The following is a 20165-nucleotide window of genomic DNA, read 5'->3' on the forward strand; positions in this document are numbered from 1 at the left end:
ATAAGAGCCATGAGTCAGCTTTCCAAGTAATATTTGAGCATGAAGCATATTTTTAGGGTCAGGAAAAATTTCATTGTCAGGACAAAGCTGCAAAAAAAAAAATCAAGTACTTGATCCCAATTATTGTGGTTCCCTAAAATTTCAGTGAACTAGTTGAGATCATTGTATTTTAGGAACACTTTAGCAATCGGCTACTAAAGACTGTTCCATCCAAGGAAGTGAAACAAGAAAGTATGTAGTTAATACACAGAAATGCTGGAGAAACTCAGCAGGTCCTGAAGCATTTGTCAGGTCCTAAATACAACTAGGCCAAAGATATACAACCAACATTTTGGGCCTGGGCCTGTCGTCAAGATACGCCATGGGACCTTCTCAGTTTCTCCAGTATGTTTGTGTACTTAAGACTTTATATCTCTGAATTCAAATGGCAGATGTCATCAAATTTCATTTCAGACCATTGCTATAAAACTATTTCTACTAAGAGGGACAGAAAGATTAATCACGTACTTATGCAAGGGGCAATGGGAGATCGGCTTTGTTGATAACCTTTTGCACATCTGTTGCACGTGATGCCCGTCACACCATCTTTACAGGGACATTGACCCGTTGTTTGGTTACAGGTTTTACCAGCAGCACCCACTGGATGGCAATCGCATGCTGTGTGGAACATACAACAATGGGTAAGGAAAGGTAACCAATATATTACAAAAATCCATAGAGCTGCAGAGGAAATAAAGGTTAAAGAACAGAGATTCACAGAGGTAGTGCTGCAACATCGACAATTGCTGCCTGTGACCTTGGTTTTAAAATCATACCAAATGCCCAATCTCTTCCTTGAGAGAACAATATTTGTGGAATGTTTAAACAGCAACAAGGTTTCTAAAAACATTGGCACAAACTCAATGTAATTAAAATGACAAAACATAATTTCATCTGTGATTGACTTGCCATCCACATTCAAGTTTAAAATCATCGAGAACATAGACAAGCAAGTGAGTTACAACAAAATGTTTAAATAATTCTGAATAGAAGTAGGATTTTGATAAGATATGGAAATAAAATGTGCTGCACTGGATCTGACACCAGTGCTACATTAATGTACAAGAGTCACGAAACCCACTAGTTATGCGTTGATACGAGTATTTAAATGTCCCCATGTAAATACAACTGGGCCAAAATACCTTTCATTTAATATTAGAATATTCTTTCATTTTACCACTAAAGTGAAGAAACCTGTAAAGAACAGGATCATAACTTGGAAATTAATGTGCTATAGTTTTATAAATACATATCAGATTCTGCTGTTATTTCAATACAAAATTTTATCCATTCATTTAAAACAGCAATCATGCTTCTATTAAACAATGCAGAGCAAAGTTTGCACTCTTCAGGAAATTAAGACATACTTAATTGTAAAATTATCTTCCATCTAACATAGAACAATAGTTAGAGGTTTCTTATTTCTAGAAACGTATTTACTGCCTTTCAGTCATTGCTACACACATTCAGCTGTTGATTAACAGAAGTGGTTTGCAATAAACAATTGTCTAAGATGAAGGAGACAGTATGATCTTTTTTCACGGTCAAGTAACTTGACAGTCTTTGCATTATAAACCTATATTTAATAGCAATAAACAGTATAATCAAAATGTAGTCAAAGACTTTGTAATATATGGGCTTTTCATTTAAATTACTTTCCATTTAAAATAATACTAATGAATGGAAGCTTTTGACAGTAATCTGTGCTTAAAGTTACTTAATGAGAACAGCTGAAATGATCAATTGTTATTTAATTACAACCTTGCAATAAAAATGATAAATGGGGGAAGCAATGTAATAAAAGGATTGTGGGAAAGGGAGCACGATGCTGTTAAGTCAATAGTGTTAGTCTTCCTCCAATTTTTTTTGGTTGCTTAGAGAATTAGGATTTTGTACTACAGTAGCATTTTGACTTGCAGTTGAACGCTGAGTAGATCAATAATGCAAATCCTTTATTCTGCTCTTATCATTGATCTGAACCTAAACATGTTGTGAAAACTTTGCTGCATGTAATAATTAAAATTTATCTTAGTATCTAAATGTTCTCTCCCTTTTCACTTTTGCCATGATTCAGAGAATGGGTCATTGATTTAAGCCAAAGCCCTTAGGAAAACTGACCACCGGACTCCCATATCATGAAGGATTGTGGAGCCTTCATGGACGAGACAGTTAATTTTCTTTGCTGCGCAATAGTTGAGGATGTGATTTCCATTCATTCGTTAACCCTGCCATTCATTCAAGTCATTTTACCTTTATTTGAATATTATGTGAGATATAAAGATCCATGATTTTTCACTTGCTCTTTTCGGGCTGGGAAATGAGAACAGATAGAACGTGGATGTGTTCAATTTACCAGAGTGCCACTTGACTTTGCTGTGAAAGGTTTATTAATTGGACCAAATTAGACAAGGTAGAAGAGGCAGACACAGCTTCCAAAAGTCCATTGTACTAAATAAGTTTGCAGTTTCCAACCATCTCCTCCTCCTACAGCATTAAATTGCTTAATTAGTTTCCCATCAATGTCCACAGATTACTGAGGTATGCTTTCATAGCTCACCTGAAAATGTTCTTTCATTCACATTCTTACATCTATAGAATAGAAATGCTTGTTCATGCATGAGTGGGTAATGCGATTTCATTTTATCAATTGAGTGAAAAAACCTAGAATGTTCTGTATGCTAATTGCTAAGTTTTTCTAGGTCACAGGAATGACATAGGTTTAGCCTTATTTTTATGCATTTATTCCAAAAGCACAAAGACAGTCTAAAACAGCTGAGAGAATATGATAACAGTTGGCAGAGACTTACATTTTATCCCTTTGAGGAGGAAGCCATTGCAGATCTTGAAGTGGAAAATCAAGGAGGATATCAGAGATGACACAGTAGAAAGTCATGAGCCAGGAAAGAATTTATGTTGGCAATCTTTTCCTCTTCAATCATGTGATGTATATGAATGTTAGTATGTCTTGTGGTATGCCCATTGCTTCATTGGTGTAACTGCCACTACACCAAGTGATTGTATTCAATGAAAGATGTCTAGTTGGCTCTGTCTCCATTATTTTCAAGACAAGGTTATCGTCATCAGATTGCACAACCCAATGAAACAGCGTTCTTCAGTCCTCAGTGCAAAACTCACAGACACACAATCAGACATAACACACAAAAAGCCAAACATATGCTAGACAAAATCCCAAAAATCTGTAGACTCTGTGGTTAAAGTAAAAACACAATGTTGGAGAAGCTCAGCAGGTCACACAGTGTCCTTTATTTAGCAACGGTAAAGATACAGAACCAACGTTTTGGGCTTGAGACCTTCATTGAGGTATGAGAAAATACTGGCAGCTGTCTGAACAAAAGAGCAGGTGGGGGGGGGGGGCGGTGTGGTAAAGTGGAGAAAAGATGGAGGGGACAGCAACAATGAAGGGAGGATGGATGGCTGGGTAGGTGAGAGGAAGGGGAGAACTGAAAAGACAGGAAAGGGGGAAGGGAAATGAAAGGCGAGCAAGTATATTGGAAAGCAGAAAAGTCAATGTTCATGTCATCTGGCTGGAGAGTACCCAGATGGAAAACAAGGTGTTGTTCCTTCAATTTGCAGGTGGACGGATGGGATGGTACAGAAGACAATGGACAGACATGTGAGTCTGGGAGTGTGATTCAGATTTGAAATGGTTGGCTACTGGGAGGTCACTGTTGTTGCAGATGGAGAGGAGGTGCTCAGCGAAGTGATCTCTCAAACTGTGCCAGTCTCTCCAATGTACAGAACGGCGCAAATAAAGCACCGGATGCAGTAAATCAGTCCTGTGGATTTACAGTGAAGTGTTGCTTCACGTGAAAGGCCTGTTTGGGGCCCCATACCGTGGTGAGGGAGGAGGTGTGGGCGCAAGTGTTGCACTTCCTGCGGGCACTGGGGAAGGTGCCAGGGATGTGATGGGTGGGGAGGGATGAGGGCACGAGGGAATCACGAAGGGAGTGGTCCCCGTGGAAGGCCAAGAGGGGAGAGGAAAAGATGTGCAGGCCATCTATACAAATAAATATTGTTTCATGAACATGAGAGTCTCAGAAGGTTAGTGTGAGCAGTTCCATTGGTCGTTCAAAATTCACACTGCCCATGGAAAGAAGATGTTCCTCAGCCTGGTGGGGCTGGCTCTGATACTCCTACTGTCTCTTCTCCAATGGGTGCAGCTGAAAGATGCCTTGTCCTGGGTGGAAGGGGTTCTCAATGATTTTATGTTCTCTCTTCAGACAACCATCCCAGTAAATGACAGGATTAAAGAGCCTATGTTTATACTACAATTCTGGCCCTATTTTTGCAAGTATTAACTGCTAGTAGGCCATTTCATGCAACTCTCATGTTACTCCTTCTTGGCACAAGTTTCATTCTCAAGCAAACTCTTTCTAAGTTTTGTTCCTGGCAGATAAATTAGAGGAATTCACAACCTGCAGCTTGGATCCGCCATGCATATTTTTGCAATTCTGCTGACCTCCTGGAGCAATCATTGCAAAAAATTTATATATTTATTTATTTATTTTAAATTATGTACATATATGATTATTGGGCACTGCGTATCGTGTGTGCTCTGTGCTCCAGAGAAATGCTGTTTTGTCAGGTCATCTATTTAAAGTCAGACCAAAATAAATGTGAACTTAGTCCATGCTTTAACCCCCCCCCCCCCCATACAGACCTCAAGTTTGGTACCCTCTTCTTCCTCAGATGATTTGCATTAATGCATCAAATATCTTGGAGAAACTATCTCTTCAAGTTTATTACCAGAGATTGGCACCAAAATGGTATGAAGCATCACATCAGCCTATACGACGGACATTAGAATTGCTTTATCTCAGATAAATGGCCATAAAAATGTCCCCAATTTCAAAGACAAGAATATGTTCTTGACGGTGCTATTTCCTACAATGGTAACATTTGCATGCCTTCATATCAGCTGTCTTTGATGCCTTCACTGGTGGCATGCATGACATAAACTGAACGAGCCTTGCAAGGGTCACCTCATTCTCAAGGGTTTCATACCTCCAAACAGAAATCAATGACTTTAAAGCTTCCAGATGCTTTCTGGGGAGAAATACTAAATCATGCTTAAGAGGACTTATTGAGAGTGAAATTATAAAAGGCTCTGACACCGACATGCACAATGGGTTTGTATTGTAACTATGTTGGATCAATCTTCTTTGGCTTGGCTTCGCGTACGAAGATTTATGGAGGGGGTAAATGTCCACGTCAGCTGCAGGCTCGTTTGTGGCTGACAAGTCCAATGCGGGACAGGCAGACATGGTTGCAGCGGTTGCAGGGGAAAATTGGTTGGTTGGGGTTGGGTGTTGGGTTTTTCCTCCTTTGTCTTTTGTCAGTGAGGTGGGCTCTGCAGTCTTCTTCAAAGGAGGTTGCTGCCCGCCGAACTGCGAGGCGCCAAGATGCACGGTTGGAGGCGAGATCAGCCCACTGGCGGTGGTCAATGGGGCAGGCACCAAGAGATTTCTTTAGGCAGTCCTTGTACCTCTTCTTTGGTGCACCTCTGACACGATGGCCAGTGGAGAGCTCGCCAGATAACACGATCTTGGGAAGGCGATGGTCCTCCATTCTGGAGACGTGACCTACATAGGTCACGTAGGTAGGGTAGTTGGATCAATATCACACGTATATTCAACAACTTGTCAAAGTGTCTCAATGATAAGTTGACACGAAGGGCAATAGCTGATCAGACAAAAGAGATGAGGAAATATTCTTGTGTTCACTATTATTGAGGCACAGCTTCATCTGCTATTCCTCCCTTCAAGAAGCCAGGAGATTGCCCACTGAAAATGCTCCCAGCACATTCTAGATCGCATTGTGCCTCATCTAAAGAGAAGGACAAAGCTCTGAGCAGCCAGAAAGGCAAGTGATCAATTAGTGAGCAGAGAAAAAAATAATCAAAATGGGTGCAGAAATATTGCTGTTGATTGGCTAATTTTACTGCTGCTCTCCATTCCCTAGCAACATGTTCCCACGTGGGAACAGTTATAGCTGAAGTGGTATTGACAGAAAATGGGATACATGGCACCATTAAGCATCACCAACTTCCATTAACAACATCCTTACCCACTTGGTACTTGTGATAAAAATGAGATTAGAAAATGTCAAAATGCCATACAGGTCTCAATCCCTGTCCTTTCACACAATTACAACAAAAAACAGTATGTTTTCAGATTCAGAAATAATTTTCTCTCTTGAATAAAGGGAAAGCAGACGACTGCGTTCATCAACATGCATAGAATCAAGTTCTACATCGCTAGTCCCTCTTTATTTGTATGATGCAGTGTGAATGATATTGCAACCTTTGGCATAAATTGGAATTGTTCAAGCAATATTGAAAAGGGTACCTTCAAACTCGTATGGGAAGACAAGCATCTATTTATCTTGCATTTGATCTTTCAAAGCACAAAGGATGAACTTTAGAAGTGTATTTATATCTCCGAGATGTTTTGCATAATATTGAAATGAAGAGTTTCGGAGTAGATTATTGAGCAAAATTAGTAGTTCTACTTTTGGTTGAATACCCATGTATTCAATCAGTTTTGTGAGATTTATTCCCATAAGGCCCTCTGGGGTGAGAACCTATCCAGCTCACAAAGCATTTAGGAATCAAGAATGAAGGTTACAAACTCATTGCTATTTGTGTCCATTAGCTTCTAAAGACAAAACAAAAACTGACATCCAAATAAGAGCCCTTTCCTCAGACAATGTGGAAAGTAATTTAACTCAACATGGAATAACAAGAGCAACCAAGGAGTCAAAACAATGAATGAAGTCTGAGGAAATACTATTTCAGTCACGGTTTTACAAATTTGGACGGGTTTCTGGGAGCTGCATTGTCATTTCCTTGTCAACATTTGTAATCTGTTGGTTTTCTTGGCAAGAACCAGGGAGAAATAAAAGCCTTCAAGATTTAGAGAAGGGCCTTAATTATCATGGTAAGCCTAAAATGCTGGGTCAAAATTTACCCAAACGTTTTAATTCCAGGAATGATGTAGGGTATTCCAATAAATCTGATGATTTGTCTTTGACAGGAGACTTCATGGTGAACAAGGAGCTTTGGAGATCCGTTATAAACACATGCAGGAAATAATTCACAGTGGGTCAATTGATACTTTTCAGTCAATTTTCTTGCTATATTTTCAAGTAATTTCTGTCGTACTTAGAAGGTAACATACTTCATGAATTACATTTGTTCCCAGCCTGGATTCCCTTTTTACAATGTAATCCATGGACCATTGGGAAAAGAATTAATGTACTTATAGGTGAGAAAAGTTGTGATAATAGCAAGTCTCCTCTTCCTCAATCTGCTATCCTAGAGGTGATTTAATATAGGAGATACAGCAGGGTAACACCCTTCTGGCTCACGAGTTCATGCTGCCCAAATATACCCATCTGACCAATTAATCTACAAACCCCCGTATGTCTCGTGGGAGCAAATTCGTGAGGACACGGGAAGAACATATAATATCCTTGCAGACAACGGTGGATTCCAATCCAGTTTGCAGGTACTGTAATAGTTCTGGACTAAATGCTGCCCCATTGTGGAATTACAGTAAAACCCCTGGTATCTGGAATTCAAGCAACTGGCAAAAAAGATAAAGGAAAATAAATTTAAAACGTTCAAATAAATATGAATAAAATAACACGCAAGTTTAAAACGGTAAAAGTTTTCTTAAGTAATACATAAACCTTTGATGAAGATGGGAGCAAATATTCAGCCAGCGGAGGGAGGGCCTTGGATAAGGCTTTGCTTGTAGCAGCTGTTTGAATAAAGTTGTGTGGAACAGCAATGGCGTCACCCAGGATGAAGAGCTGATTGATGCCGCTCGCCGTTGGAGTGACTCTCTTAAAGTGTCTCCTCATTCCTGCTTAGTAAGTCACCCTGGTCAGAGGCTTTGGGGGAGGGTGGGGTTAATTATCTATTATGTTATTGTTTGTCTTTCGGGAGGTTCCGTGGAGGGGGAGGAACCTGTAGATGCAGTGATGGTTAAATGTTTTCAAAGAATGTGACTGAAAATAAAGTAAAATGCTTTAAGATTTATATATTCATGCTGTTATGGGATATATTATGTCTTTAAAAGAGATAGATTGTGGAGGTTTAGTGTGTAGGTCACTTCACAAACAGAGTTACACTTCACAAAAGACATCTCATTTAAAATGCAAGAGCTTGCTGAAAGAGAGACTTCATGTCCACAGTGACTTTACAGAAACTTGGAAGAATGCCTATGGAGACTTCACAAGGAGGTGTTAATTGGACTGATGTTGTGGAGTAAATGGACTATTGTCTTGAAAGCAACAGATGCCCAAGCAGAAAATGATTCCGGTGCCAGCAATCTCTCTGGTTGCAGTTTGCTGTTCTAAGAAGAGTCATGTGGTTTTGCAATCAGAGAAAGAAAAAAGAAACATGATTCTTTGGAGAGAGAGAGAGAGAGAATTTAGATTGACAGTTTTGCAGTAGCTTTTGAGGCTGCAACATGGCAAACTGGCAGCTTGTTGAAAACACCATTTTGAAGACAGGTTGTGAGTCTGAATTCAGCCTGTTGAAACCCCTGAATAGAGCGTTTCTCCTGAAATAAGGGAAACAAAAGGTGACCTGAAAGAAGAGGTTATCATTTGGAGAACCCATGATGGGGCAAGTTTGTTCAGCAAGACATTGAAGTGGCTGGTCGGAGGGAATCGTTTGTGTGTGTCCATCAAGCAACAAATCCCTCTCTGAAACCTAGAAGAACCTTCCTGAGTGGTAACCAATTACCTTTAAGCACCAGAGCCCGGTGAAAATTCAGAAAAGTTAAATTCTGTGCACAGTATAAGAATTGCCTGATACCAGTGAACTTGGAGAACAGAGAATGGACTGTGAATCAAAGAACTTTCCTGAACATATACACATTACATACATGTGGGCTTAGAATTAGAAGGAAGTTAAGTTAATAGTAATAAGTTAAAGTTTGATCCTGTTTTTATGTTTAAAGAAAATTAAAAGCAACTTTTGTTTAAGTAACCATTTGTCTTGGTGAATATCTATTGCTGCTGGGTTTTGGGGTCCTTTAGACTCGTAACAATGCAAATGAAGTTTGATCAGTGTAAGTACAGTAGAGTATTTTTTGTCTTTTAAACAGTTTATTTTTAATACAGGTGCAGTAGTTAAGCATTGTAAGAATGAGTCTCCAGTAACCAGAAAATACACTTATCCGGCATCTACCAATCCACATAGGTGCCAGGGATTTTACTCTATTTAGTCTTTATACCAGGGGTTCCCAACCTTTTTGTTCTTCTGTACCCCTTGGGCATTTTTATAGGTTCCCGTGTGCCTCTAAAAATTAGGGATAAAGAAAACAACATTGTGCAATCTGACTGCAGATTACAACACCATGTATTGTCTCTCAGACCCAATGTACTCCCTGAAAAGTGAAAATCTACCACTGTGGGGACATGTACCCCAGGTTGGGACCCCTGCTTTATACCAAAGCAAAGCTTCTTTATATTTTAGCACAATTTAATATATTATTATGTACTTAACTCTTTTGCTGAGTTCTGATAATAATAATGAGATTTAAGAATGTTTTAAAGATTGAAGTTGCAAAGTTTGGAGATATATACACACATTTGGATACCTACTTTACAATATTTTTCTAAGTGAACAAAGGTGAGGCATGAATATAAAAATCTCTAAAATTCCAGTTTGTAAAAAAAAAAATCAGGAAACCAAGTAAAGTTTCAAGAAAAAAACCCCAAGAATGTTTGGCTGAATATGGGGCAAATGATGACGGGCAAGTATATAACAAATACTGCGTTAGATCCATGAGAGTTTGTGGTGAAATGACATGTAGGAAAGTGCTCTTTTGTAAAGTGTTTGAGATTATGATTTTTTTTGCATAATAAAATGTAGAAAATGATTCTGTTGCTTGAAAGCTAAGAATAATATAATCTGAAAAGGCATTTAAGCCTCACTGTATTCTTTTACATGATCTTCATAACTCGGAGTATAAAATGTCTGCATTGAATTGGATTTGGGAGAATATACTTTTAACACCAAGGACAATTTAAGTGGTCAAAGGTGTTTAACTACTTCCTCCTGAGTTAAATGATAGCAGAAGCATTCTTTGGAATTCCCCGTCTTTACATTCCTGTGACACATTGTTCAGATGAACACAAAGTCAACTTGTCCTAGATGTTTTTCACACAGAGGCAAACTAGCTGAAATCAACAACAATTATATTAAACTGTCCTAGATATTTGTATGCTGCCTGGTTTTTCACGAAAGAAGCATACCTTTATAAACAAAACAATATGCCTAATCTTGGCACCAGCTTTTTGCTCAATTATTATAATTAAAACCAAGATTTACAGAACATGAAAGAAATCATCAAGGAAAAAAAACCTTCCACCACATCAACAGTCTGAAGCGTTTCCAATAATCCAAACAGCTTGTTAATTTTTTTTTAAACAGGGGCCATAAAAATGAGAGTATTAAAAAAAATGGAATCTGTTTTTTTCCTAACACAGAGTCGAAATGATGTTGAGCTATGAGTAATGTTCATGTCTCTTCACTCTTTTGCCTGAAGCTCTTTCCCTGTTATCAGTGGACACCTGCTGGTGATTTGTATCGTTAAGAAAAAAACATAAGTTCCTTCGACTTTCAATAGAAAATGACCACAGTATCTGATTGGAATAGTATTTATCAGATTGTTTAATGGTCATAACACATCATGAAGCAATGGTAATTATTCCAACAGATGGTTTTATTTAATTGAAAATTGTATGCACATTGAGTTTAATCGTGGGACCCAACCTACAGTGTGCCTTTTTAAAACAACTAGCATTGTTTTATTGTATAATCAGAAAATCCTTCAAATACTAATATCTCCATGTATAATTAAAACAATATTGTGCTGAGCTCCAGTTATTAAGCCTGACATTATGAAGTGAATTTTCCAATGTGCTGCTCTTCTGTTAACTTAATTTTAATCTATTCTGACTGAATCTACTGGTTTTCATTTTGGCTTTGACATGACAGCTGGAAAAGTCCTGGTGCGTGCAATATGCAAGTAGTTTACTCTGACGAGATGCTCAAATATACCGATCTGGTGAAGAGGGAGGAGGTGGGTGGGTCCAGAAAGAAAAAAAAATCGAGCAAGGCATGTATTCGTATTTCTGGGGAGATGGGGGTGGGGTTATTAATACATCCATTATGAACTCAGATTCAAACTGGAAAGCTGCAGATGTGTGGGTAGGTTGGTGATGGGCTACAGGTGGAAGAACACATTTGTTTCATTTCTCGTTTCACTTAAATATTGCTAATAATTAAATAGAGGAGTGAATTATGTAACATTCATAAGCCAACGCTGTTTGGACTACAATTATTAGGCTCACCGATTACCAAATTTGGCAGATGGCAGCAGGATCTGTGATTTGGGGTTTACTTTATTAATCGTGCTCTATTTGAAATATTAATCAATATTTTTAAATCTTGTCAGATGCTGGAGGGCTTTGTATGACATATAGTTTATTTTCCAGCAGGAAAATTTCCTTCTAAAATGAAGTGGTTTGGGTGAAATATTCTTTATCACCTTGTATCCAAGTCACTGGGTTACTGATATCCAGATCTTTCCTTTCATTATAGTTGAGTTTTGTTCAGAATTAATTATAACTCAATGATTAGGTGTTTGAAAAAGGGCTTAGTTCCATTCATTCCTTTTTTTAAAAAAAAGAGATGACTCTTTCTGCACATGTTGTTGAGGAGGGCCTGATCAATAGTTTCCCACCATGGGAACCATTACTCGGTCTCAGCTTTACACCATGGTAATAAATCAAGGCCTTCATTCAAGAAAATACTTTAACCAAGTTTAAAAGTATTTGCATCTCCTTCAAAGCACAGCGAGCGACTCAGGATAAAAAAAGGTAGGTGGTAGCAAATCACACTAGTTGGCTGATCTCTATCAGTTTACACAACTGTATTTCAAAAACCAATTAAATGTTAACTGGAGAAACATAATATACTCTGGATGGGAACCTAAGCTTTGTCATACCTTTGAATTACAAATTGCTGTGGTTGGAGTAAATATTCTTAGTGATGCAAAGACATTGTAATCTCGAGCAAAAAATTCCTTCCAATAAATTGACCTGTGAAGTTAAAGGTTTCTATCAGGAAAGTAAAAATTGGATAATGGCACTTTTTAAACAGGAAAATTAACCCAGCTCTAGTACTAAACTGGTAATGAAATTTGTGAAGGGGGTCATGTTTATTTTGAATCACAGATTTCATTGGGAACCATTTTATACAGCTTCAATAAATCCAAAATATTTTTTTGGTAAAAATGTTTGTATCTCTGGTTTGTCAGAGCTGGGTGGTTTGGTGCACACTGACCTCGTTGGAAAGTGAAGTTGCACATGGTCGCTCTAATGTGGGGGAGCGACGAACAAAAATCCTTTTCATCAATTGAGAATGCATAATTCTGTTAAAGATACAGACTGCGCATCTTTGATTGGCAACCATGGGATAAGGGTTATCTAAATCTATTCATCATCAGAACACAGTTGCACTGAAAATAATTGGGACAGTGAAATAATCAAAATATTGGAACTATCTGTCATAATATTTGAAATTCATCCTACATTTTAAAGTTTTATTCAATTAACTCTTATCATGAAAGCATTGGTCTGTTTAATTGTACAGAAAATAAGCAAGGAAATAGAGTAAACTGTGGGAATGCAATCATGTCAAAAGCTTGTAGATGTGGTTTATTGTTTTATAAACCATCATTCCTGATTCATTTGATTGCTATAAATCACCAGCTATGTACATAAGGGACTGAAACATAAAAGAGAAATATCTAGGTTAAGAATTTGGACAGATTGAAGTTGTTAAGGGAAGTCGATGGTAAATGCTGTGCTCAACGTCGATTGGCAAAATATCAGAAGCACAAAAATTAACATCTTGAGAGTTTATTTTTATTTATAAATGGACTCGGGCAGGGATGCAATTTATGCCCAGTCCTAATGGCCCATTCTAAAAGTATTAAGCAGCTTTCCAGAATGCAGTGACTCTTTATAGTAGGAATTTGACTTGGACAGAAGTACAAAATGATGGTCTTGTCTACAAAATGAATTATGGTACCAAACAAGGTCAAAAATGGCTAGTTAACGTGAAAGCATCTTTTTATATGAACACTTCAAAACATGGAACTCCAAGACATGGAACATAGAACATTACAGCACAGTACAGGCCCCTTGGCACTCGATCTTGTGGCGACCTATACATTCCTACCAAATTAAATACTAAACCCTTCTATTTTTCTTTCATCCCTGTGCCTGTCCAGGAGTCTCATTAATGCCCCCCATCCCTGGCAAGTCATTCCAGGCATCCACAACTCTGTGTAAAAATTTAGCCCTAATGTCTCCCCTCAACTTTCCACTATGTACTTTCTAGAAATGTCCCCTGCTGTTTACTATTCCTGTCCTGGGAAAAAGGCACTGATTTATCTATGCCCCTCAGAATCTTATAGACCTCCATTAAATGTCCTCTCTTCACTCCAAAGAGAAAAGTCCCCACTCTAATCACCTTGCCTCATAAGACTTATTTTCCAATCTAAGCAACATCCTGGTAAATCTCCCCTGTACCCTCTCCTTAGCTTCCACATCCTTCCTATAATGAGGTGAACACAACTGAACAGTGAATACTGAAGCGAAGTATTCATTGAGGACCTCTTCAGGCCCTACCTTCATTCTCAACATCCTTCTGTTTCAAATTTCTATATCACTGCACCACTAATTGTATAACAATTTCCTATGAATGGTAATGTTTTGTTTACAAGCCTGGACAGTGACCATTGGATATCCTGCTTTAGAATTTGCAGACTCAACCATGATCTAGTTGTCACTTTAGAGTTGTACAGAAAATACCGCAATGAATTTGCTTTAACCCACTGATGCTTCACTCAGGCCTCATCTCTCCTCACCACACTATGGTAATTTAACCCTCTGTTCCAATCATGCCCCATTTATGGTTGGCATGGTTGGTGTAGTGGATAGCGCAAGGCCTTTACAGCGCCAGAGATCGGGACTGAGGTTCAAATCCTGTGCTATCTGTAAGGAATTTGTATGTTCTCCCCATGTCTGCTTGGATTTTTCTGGGGGTTCCAGTTTCCTACCATCGGTCTAAACGTAATGGGGGTGTAGGTTAATTGGGTGTAAATTGGGGAGCACAGACTCATGGGCTGAAATGGCCTGTTACCATGCTGTCTAAATTTTACAAAAATTAAAATTAAGATTTAAATTTGCTTTCTGATTTCTGATTATACACATCTTTTATATTTGCCACAACTAAACTAAGGGACCACACACCTGCCTTCTTTATTCAAATAATTAATTGATGCACAATCCTGTAATTGATACCCATTTTTTTCCCTTTGTCAAGTACTTTATCCCATTCCAAACTTTCAATGTTTCCATTTCATTGGTCTTAGTTTGATCTTTTCTTCATGGAATATACTTTTGTTTTTAATTGAACGCTGTTTTAAGCATCCAAGATCACTGTTAAATATCTTTGCCAATATTGCTCGCCCATTATATTCTTTAGTTTTTTTCTTAGTCTCTTAGAATCAGTGTTTCTTCAAACTACCACTCTGTACTTTGACATTATTATTCTGCAAACAATTATTTTGTTAATATTACGGTCATTATTGCCGAGATATCCCCCTTCTTTAACAAGAACCAACAGAGAGTAATCAGTAATTAGAATAGAGGTCTCCACACTCCCTCTACAAATATTATGGGGTCATGGGACATAACCAAATAGATTGTTGCCCGGTGTAATAATGGGAGTGAAGGCAGCTACTGGCAATGGGTGAAGGAGGGTGATAGTGTTCCACAATGAGGAATGCTGGTCTCTCCGTTTTTCAGAATCTCGAGAGAATATGAGGGAGTGTGTGTGTATAAATAAAATGTGTACGCTTGAGAATCAGAAATAGAAACTCTAGATTTGACATGGAGATTGCTGAGGAAGAGGGACTCAATACTGAGGAGAATATAAAATGATATTAATAAGATGGCAGAATGGGGAAGTTATTGGCAAATGCCCTTTGATGCAGATAAAGGCAAGGCAGAGATTTTCTCGAGTAAGAATAGGGAGGTCAGTGCTCACCAAGGGACAAGTCCACGTGTCAGACACCAATACGAAATGAGGCTGCTGTAATGGCAGCAATGCCACTGGTGCAAACCTACAGAGAGCAGGGATTGGAGACACAGCACTCCCCTATAGGTCAAACTGCCTAGTCCAATGGCCGTCGGCTCTGTACAGGCTTTAAATAGGCTGTTAAAGGAACCTATTTAAAATCCTGCCACCCCGAGGTTTGGATCTAAGATGGCAGTGCCTATGACCAGTAGCAGCTGTAAGAGTTGCAGACACTGGAGAGGTAGAGGACTGGCACGTGGCACCAGAAAATAGGGACACACCCCCCTCCCCATCTGAGAAGGAGACACAGAGGAGAAAATCCACAGGAGGGTGACCACGGCGGCGGACCAGTTAGGGGTTCTGCAGCGAAAGAAAGCACAGGCAGCTGGCTCCTGGAGACTGCGGTCAAAGGATTCACAAATGGCTGTGGAATGCTGGAGACTGCCTTGAGACTATCCGAAGGGGTACCAGGAATCGGAACCGCAATGTGAGAGTGCGCTGAAGGCTTCCTAATTGTGTCGGATATTCGGATCTGGAGCTCGGGTGGCCAGTGGTTTGGACTGGAGTACGTGTGGCTGTGAAAGCACTCGAATGGAATTCCGGTCACTAGGTGACTCTGGGGGACTCTTTCTCTGACTGTAAGCGGCACCTTGCAATTTCTGTTGATGGAAAATCTGTCTACGTTATGGCAAACTAAAGGCTATTTTGTGTAATTTTACACTGGTTTTATTACTTGACAAAAAAAGGAATCTTGCATCTTGAATTCTTAAAAGATAGCCCATGGATTAGCATGACCATTAAATTAAAGCAAGCTAAGTACCAATGTTTACGTCCAAAGAGTTAGAATTGAAAACTGGGGAAGCTGCTTAACTTGTATCAAAATTATGATGATGTCACACTTGAGGTAATGCACATAGTTCTTGGATCTAGATTTATAAAATATTGAGGCACAGGAGAGGATAAAGAAAACACTTGCATGACTGTAGAAATGTGGATATTCACATAGCAGGAAATGATAAACAGGCTGGGTCTCAGAATATATAAATGCATTAACCCCCACTTTGAAACATTTAACAATTAAACAAATCTTATGTATTTTAGATTTCAACTTCGTGCAGTCACAACTGGTCTAAAATGATGTCTGCAGGAATAAATATTGAAGTGGATGACAGAAGAGTGAGCCAGAAATGCTTAATGATTTTTATAATTTAAATTGTATTTCAGTATGCAACTCGTGTAAAGACCCAGATGCCCAAATTCTTAGCTCTGTTATGCTTTTGGCTTTGCTGTAAACTCAAGCCTTAGATTACAAATTTAGTTTTACTTTTCACAGACCAGTTTATTATTATTTATTACTTCATATGAAACTGAACTGATGAAAAGAAGATGCCTGATGGGATCATGATGAAGACATGTGACCCTCCCTTCCACCGTGAAACCTCGACGTTATTCATCGCCAGTCTCTATGATACATAGACGTGGCTTATACATTACTGCCTATGTGGTAACACTGATGGCCAACTTATTATCCCAACTTAAAGTGAGGTAAGCAGAGGTAGGATATAAACTCATGGCTAATAAAACGCAGTTTCTCCCAGAACTCTTTAGCAGTTTGAACCATGGTCTACGCTGAAGTAAATGGAGCGTGCAAATTACTCTCAACATCTCTTGGATTAGGAGAGGAAAATTGCAATGTTCGTTATTTTATTGTTGCTGTGAGCATTTCGGTTGCATTGTACTTGGCTGTAGATTTCTCCATCTAAATCTAATGTAGGAGCAGGGAGGTCATGCTGCAACCGTACAAGGTTCTGGTGAGGATTTATATGGGGAACTGCATACAATTCTGGTCTCCTTACTTGAGGAAGGATGTACTGGCTTTGGAGGCGGTACAGAGGAGATTCACCAGGTTGGTTCCAGAGAAGAGAGTTTGCCTGTGAGGAGAGATTGAGTCGTCTGGGACTGTACTCACTGGAATTTAGAATAATGAGAGGGGATCTCATAGAAACATAAAAAATAATGAAAGGTTTAGATAAGATAGAGGTAGATAAGTTGTTTCCATTGATGTGGAGACTAGAACTAGAGGACATAGCCTCAAGATTTGGGGTAGTAGATTTAGGACAGAGATGAGGAGGAAATTCTTTTCCCTGAGGGTGGTGAATCTATGGAATTCGCTGCCCATTAAAGCAGTGGAGGCTACCTCAGTAAATATATTTAAGAGAAGTTTGGATAGATTTTTACATAGTAGGGAAATTAAGGGATATGGAGAAAAGACAGGTTGGTGGAGATGAACCTATCATCAGATCAGCCATGATCTCATGGAATTGTGGAACAGGCTCGATGGCCAACTCCTGCTCCTATTTCTTATCTTCTGATGTTCCTATTCTCAGAATGCTGGTTTTATTTCTGCTTTGTTCGCAGAATGACTGAACAGTTGAAGAAGTTTGAAACTGCATTTTCCAAATATATTCATATGACATAGCAATATTGTGGCCAGTGTGTGATTCAGTGTTATTCATCTGCAGATGAAAAAGAGCACAAAACTTTAATTAATATGAAACGTGTTTGGTCAGGATGGCAACTCTGATTAAAGGAATATTATTCTCATCTGCACTCAATTCTCATTCCTTTGTTTTCATCTAATGGGCAAACTGTTAAGATTTCTAGGAAGCTGTATTAAAAAAGGCAGCAAAATACGTATTTTATTTCTGAGGAAACACATTTTTGATATAAAAATTGATTTGCAATAAATAACACAAATAAAATTAAATTTAAAGCTGACGTTCAAATAGTTTGAGAGGCAACAAAGAATGAACTGAAAGTAGAACAATTTCAAGCCAGTCTTTCCGATACCTTTCCAACATGTTACCATTCCCTATAATGATATCATAACCTGAGCATTCCTGGAAAATGGGCCCCCTTTTGTAAAGCACTGACGTGTTTCAAACTATTTTTCAGATAGAACACATCCAATAGTCTGCAATCAATCAACAGAATCATTCAATATGCCTGGTATACAACATTTGAAATGAAAGCAACTTTCTATTTCATAAAATGTTGCACTAAAAACTTTTTGATTATTGCTGTAACGTTTGAAATATACGATAGTCTTGGATTCATTATTGCCGATTAGCAAATGCTAGGTTTAAATTTTACAGACCCCAGTAGATTGTTCCTCAAAGAAATGATGGTCTTAAAATAAAATCTTCAGCATGGAAGATTAAGTGATGTTTTGTCACATGCTGTGACAAGTCATTTCTCAAGCGATATGCCATGACCATTTAGTCTACTGATAGCTTGCTCAATATCACATTTCTTTTCACCTTCCAAAATGAGTTGTTTTTGCATTTCCATACAGAAACTATTTTGTTGACTGTTAACAGATACGATGTTGTATAAATGAGTTGTCTCCTCATGTGAGAGCCAAACTCTCTCTGCACGTGCTCCAAACATTTTTTTTAATGAAAATGTTTTCATTGTCAGTGAAGCTGAACAAACCTCCACGCTTGAGCTCAATTGTCATTTTTTAAACCAATGCCTCAGGTGAAATAATTAAATTCTGGCGCAGTTACTTGGAAGTTGCTTTGAACAGTTTTTAAAAATTCAATCTGTCGTATTGATGTGGTTTTATTTTCAGATCTTTTTATAAGTTTAAAGCATGTTATTTGGGGTGAGTGAAAGGTAACCTACTTCTTTTTCTAGTCTCCTTGTAGAATGCTTCTTCTCCAGATCTGGGAGGAGGCTGAACCCAAGTCAGTGTATAGTCATCTCTTACAATCATGTCAACAAGAGCTAACTTTACATTCCTCATTTTGAGAAACAACTAAACTTCATGGTTAACAGCACAGTTAGTGTAGTGGTTAGTGCAAAGCTGTTATGGCACCAGCAGCCAGGGTTCAAATCCAGCGTTGTCTGTAAGGAATTTGTAGCTTCTCCCTGTGGCTTTCCTTCGAGTGCTCCAGTTTCCTCTCATCCCTTTAAATGTACCAGGTTCTAGGTCAATTGGAAGTAATTGGGCAAGCATAGGTTCGAAAACCAAAAGGGCCTGTTACTGTTAAAAATATAAATTTTCACTTAATGTCTCCCAAATGTTCTCTTTTATGACAAGGAGTCACAGTGTGTAATCCTTAGGGCCACATACTGGAGTTTCAAATCTCTTGTACAAAGTATAGCCCAGAGCTAAATTTCTTTCAGAAGAACGAGGTTAGAATCTGCCACTGTTTGTAAGGACTTTGGGTGGCATATGGGTTCATGGGCTGGAAGGGCCTGTTACTGTGCTCAGCTCCAAATTTTAAAAAATCAGAATCGATATTTGTTAGAAAAATTACCATTTTACTCACAAATAAATCCTTAACCAATTCTCTAGTTCCGTGTTGAAATCTCAATCATACAGCTTTTTCTAGTAATGCTCCATTTGTCTGCTTCAAACTTCCCCCAACGTCAAACACAGAAGGATACTAATTAGTTTTGTTTATAGACTATGACTAGGACTATCAATTAATAGTGGTTAATATATTTGAGCAACTCAACAGCTTTTGAATATGTCCTTTTAGGGGGACAGTAATTGCGTGTCTCAACAAAAAAAATGTAGACATTTTTTTAAAAATATGAAATGAAGACTTGTACATTAACTCCCATGGGATGTTACCAGTCTCAGATGCCTTCATGTTGCCTCGTCATGAATCCCACACCATCTCCAAGCTCCATCCTTGGCTGTTATATCCTTGTGACCCACCCCAGCTGTCATTTTGTCAGGGACCACTCTTACTCCCACCAACCTTCCTATTCAAAACAACTCCAGCTGTTCTTGTGTTGTATACTTTGTGACACCCTCCACACTCACTTTCTGACCTACCGACCTCATATACCATTTTATACCCTTGGCACGATTTTATTTCAGATGCATTCTCACTCAACTGTGTATTAATGGGAGGAA

The 20165-nt window shown here is 38.6% G+C and overlaps 1 protein-coding gene across 3 annotated transcripts in view; it reads right to left on the minus strand.

Moving 5' to 3' along the window:
- ntn1a (netrin 1a) overlaps positions 1-20165 on the minus strand; it is a 176487-nt gene that overhangs the window by 50537 nt on the left and 105785 nt on the right. For all 3 annotated transcript variants that reach the window (XM_069930266.1, XM_069930264.1, XM_069930265.1), the window contains one exon: positions 508-657. In XM_069930266.1, coding sequence (XP_069786367.1) covers positions 508-657 — 150 coding nt within the window. The remainder of the gene's footprint in view (positions 1-507; positions 658-20165) is intronic.

Source organism: Narcine bancroftii, chromosome 3, assembly GCF_036971445.1.
Source record: "Narcine bancroftii isolate sNarBan1 chromosome 3, sNarBan1.hap1, whole genome shotgun sequence".
NCBI classification, from domain to species: domain Eukaryota; kingdom Metazoa; phylum Chordata; class Chondrichthyes; order Torpediniformes; family Narcinidae; genus Narcine; species Narcine bancroftii.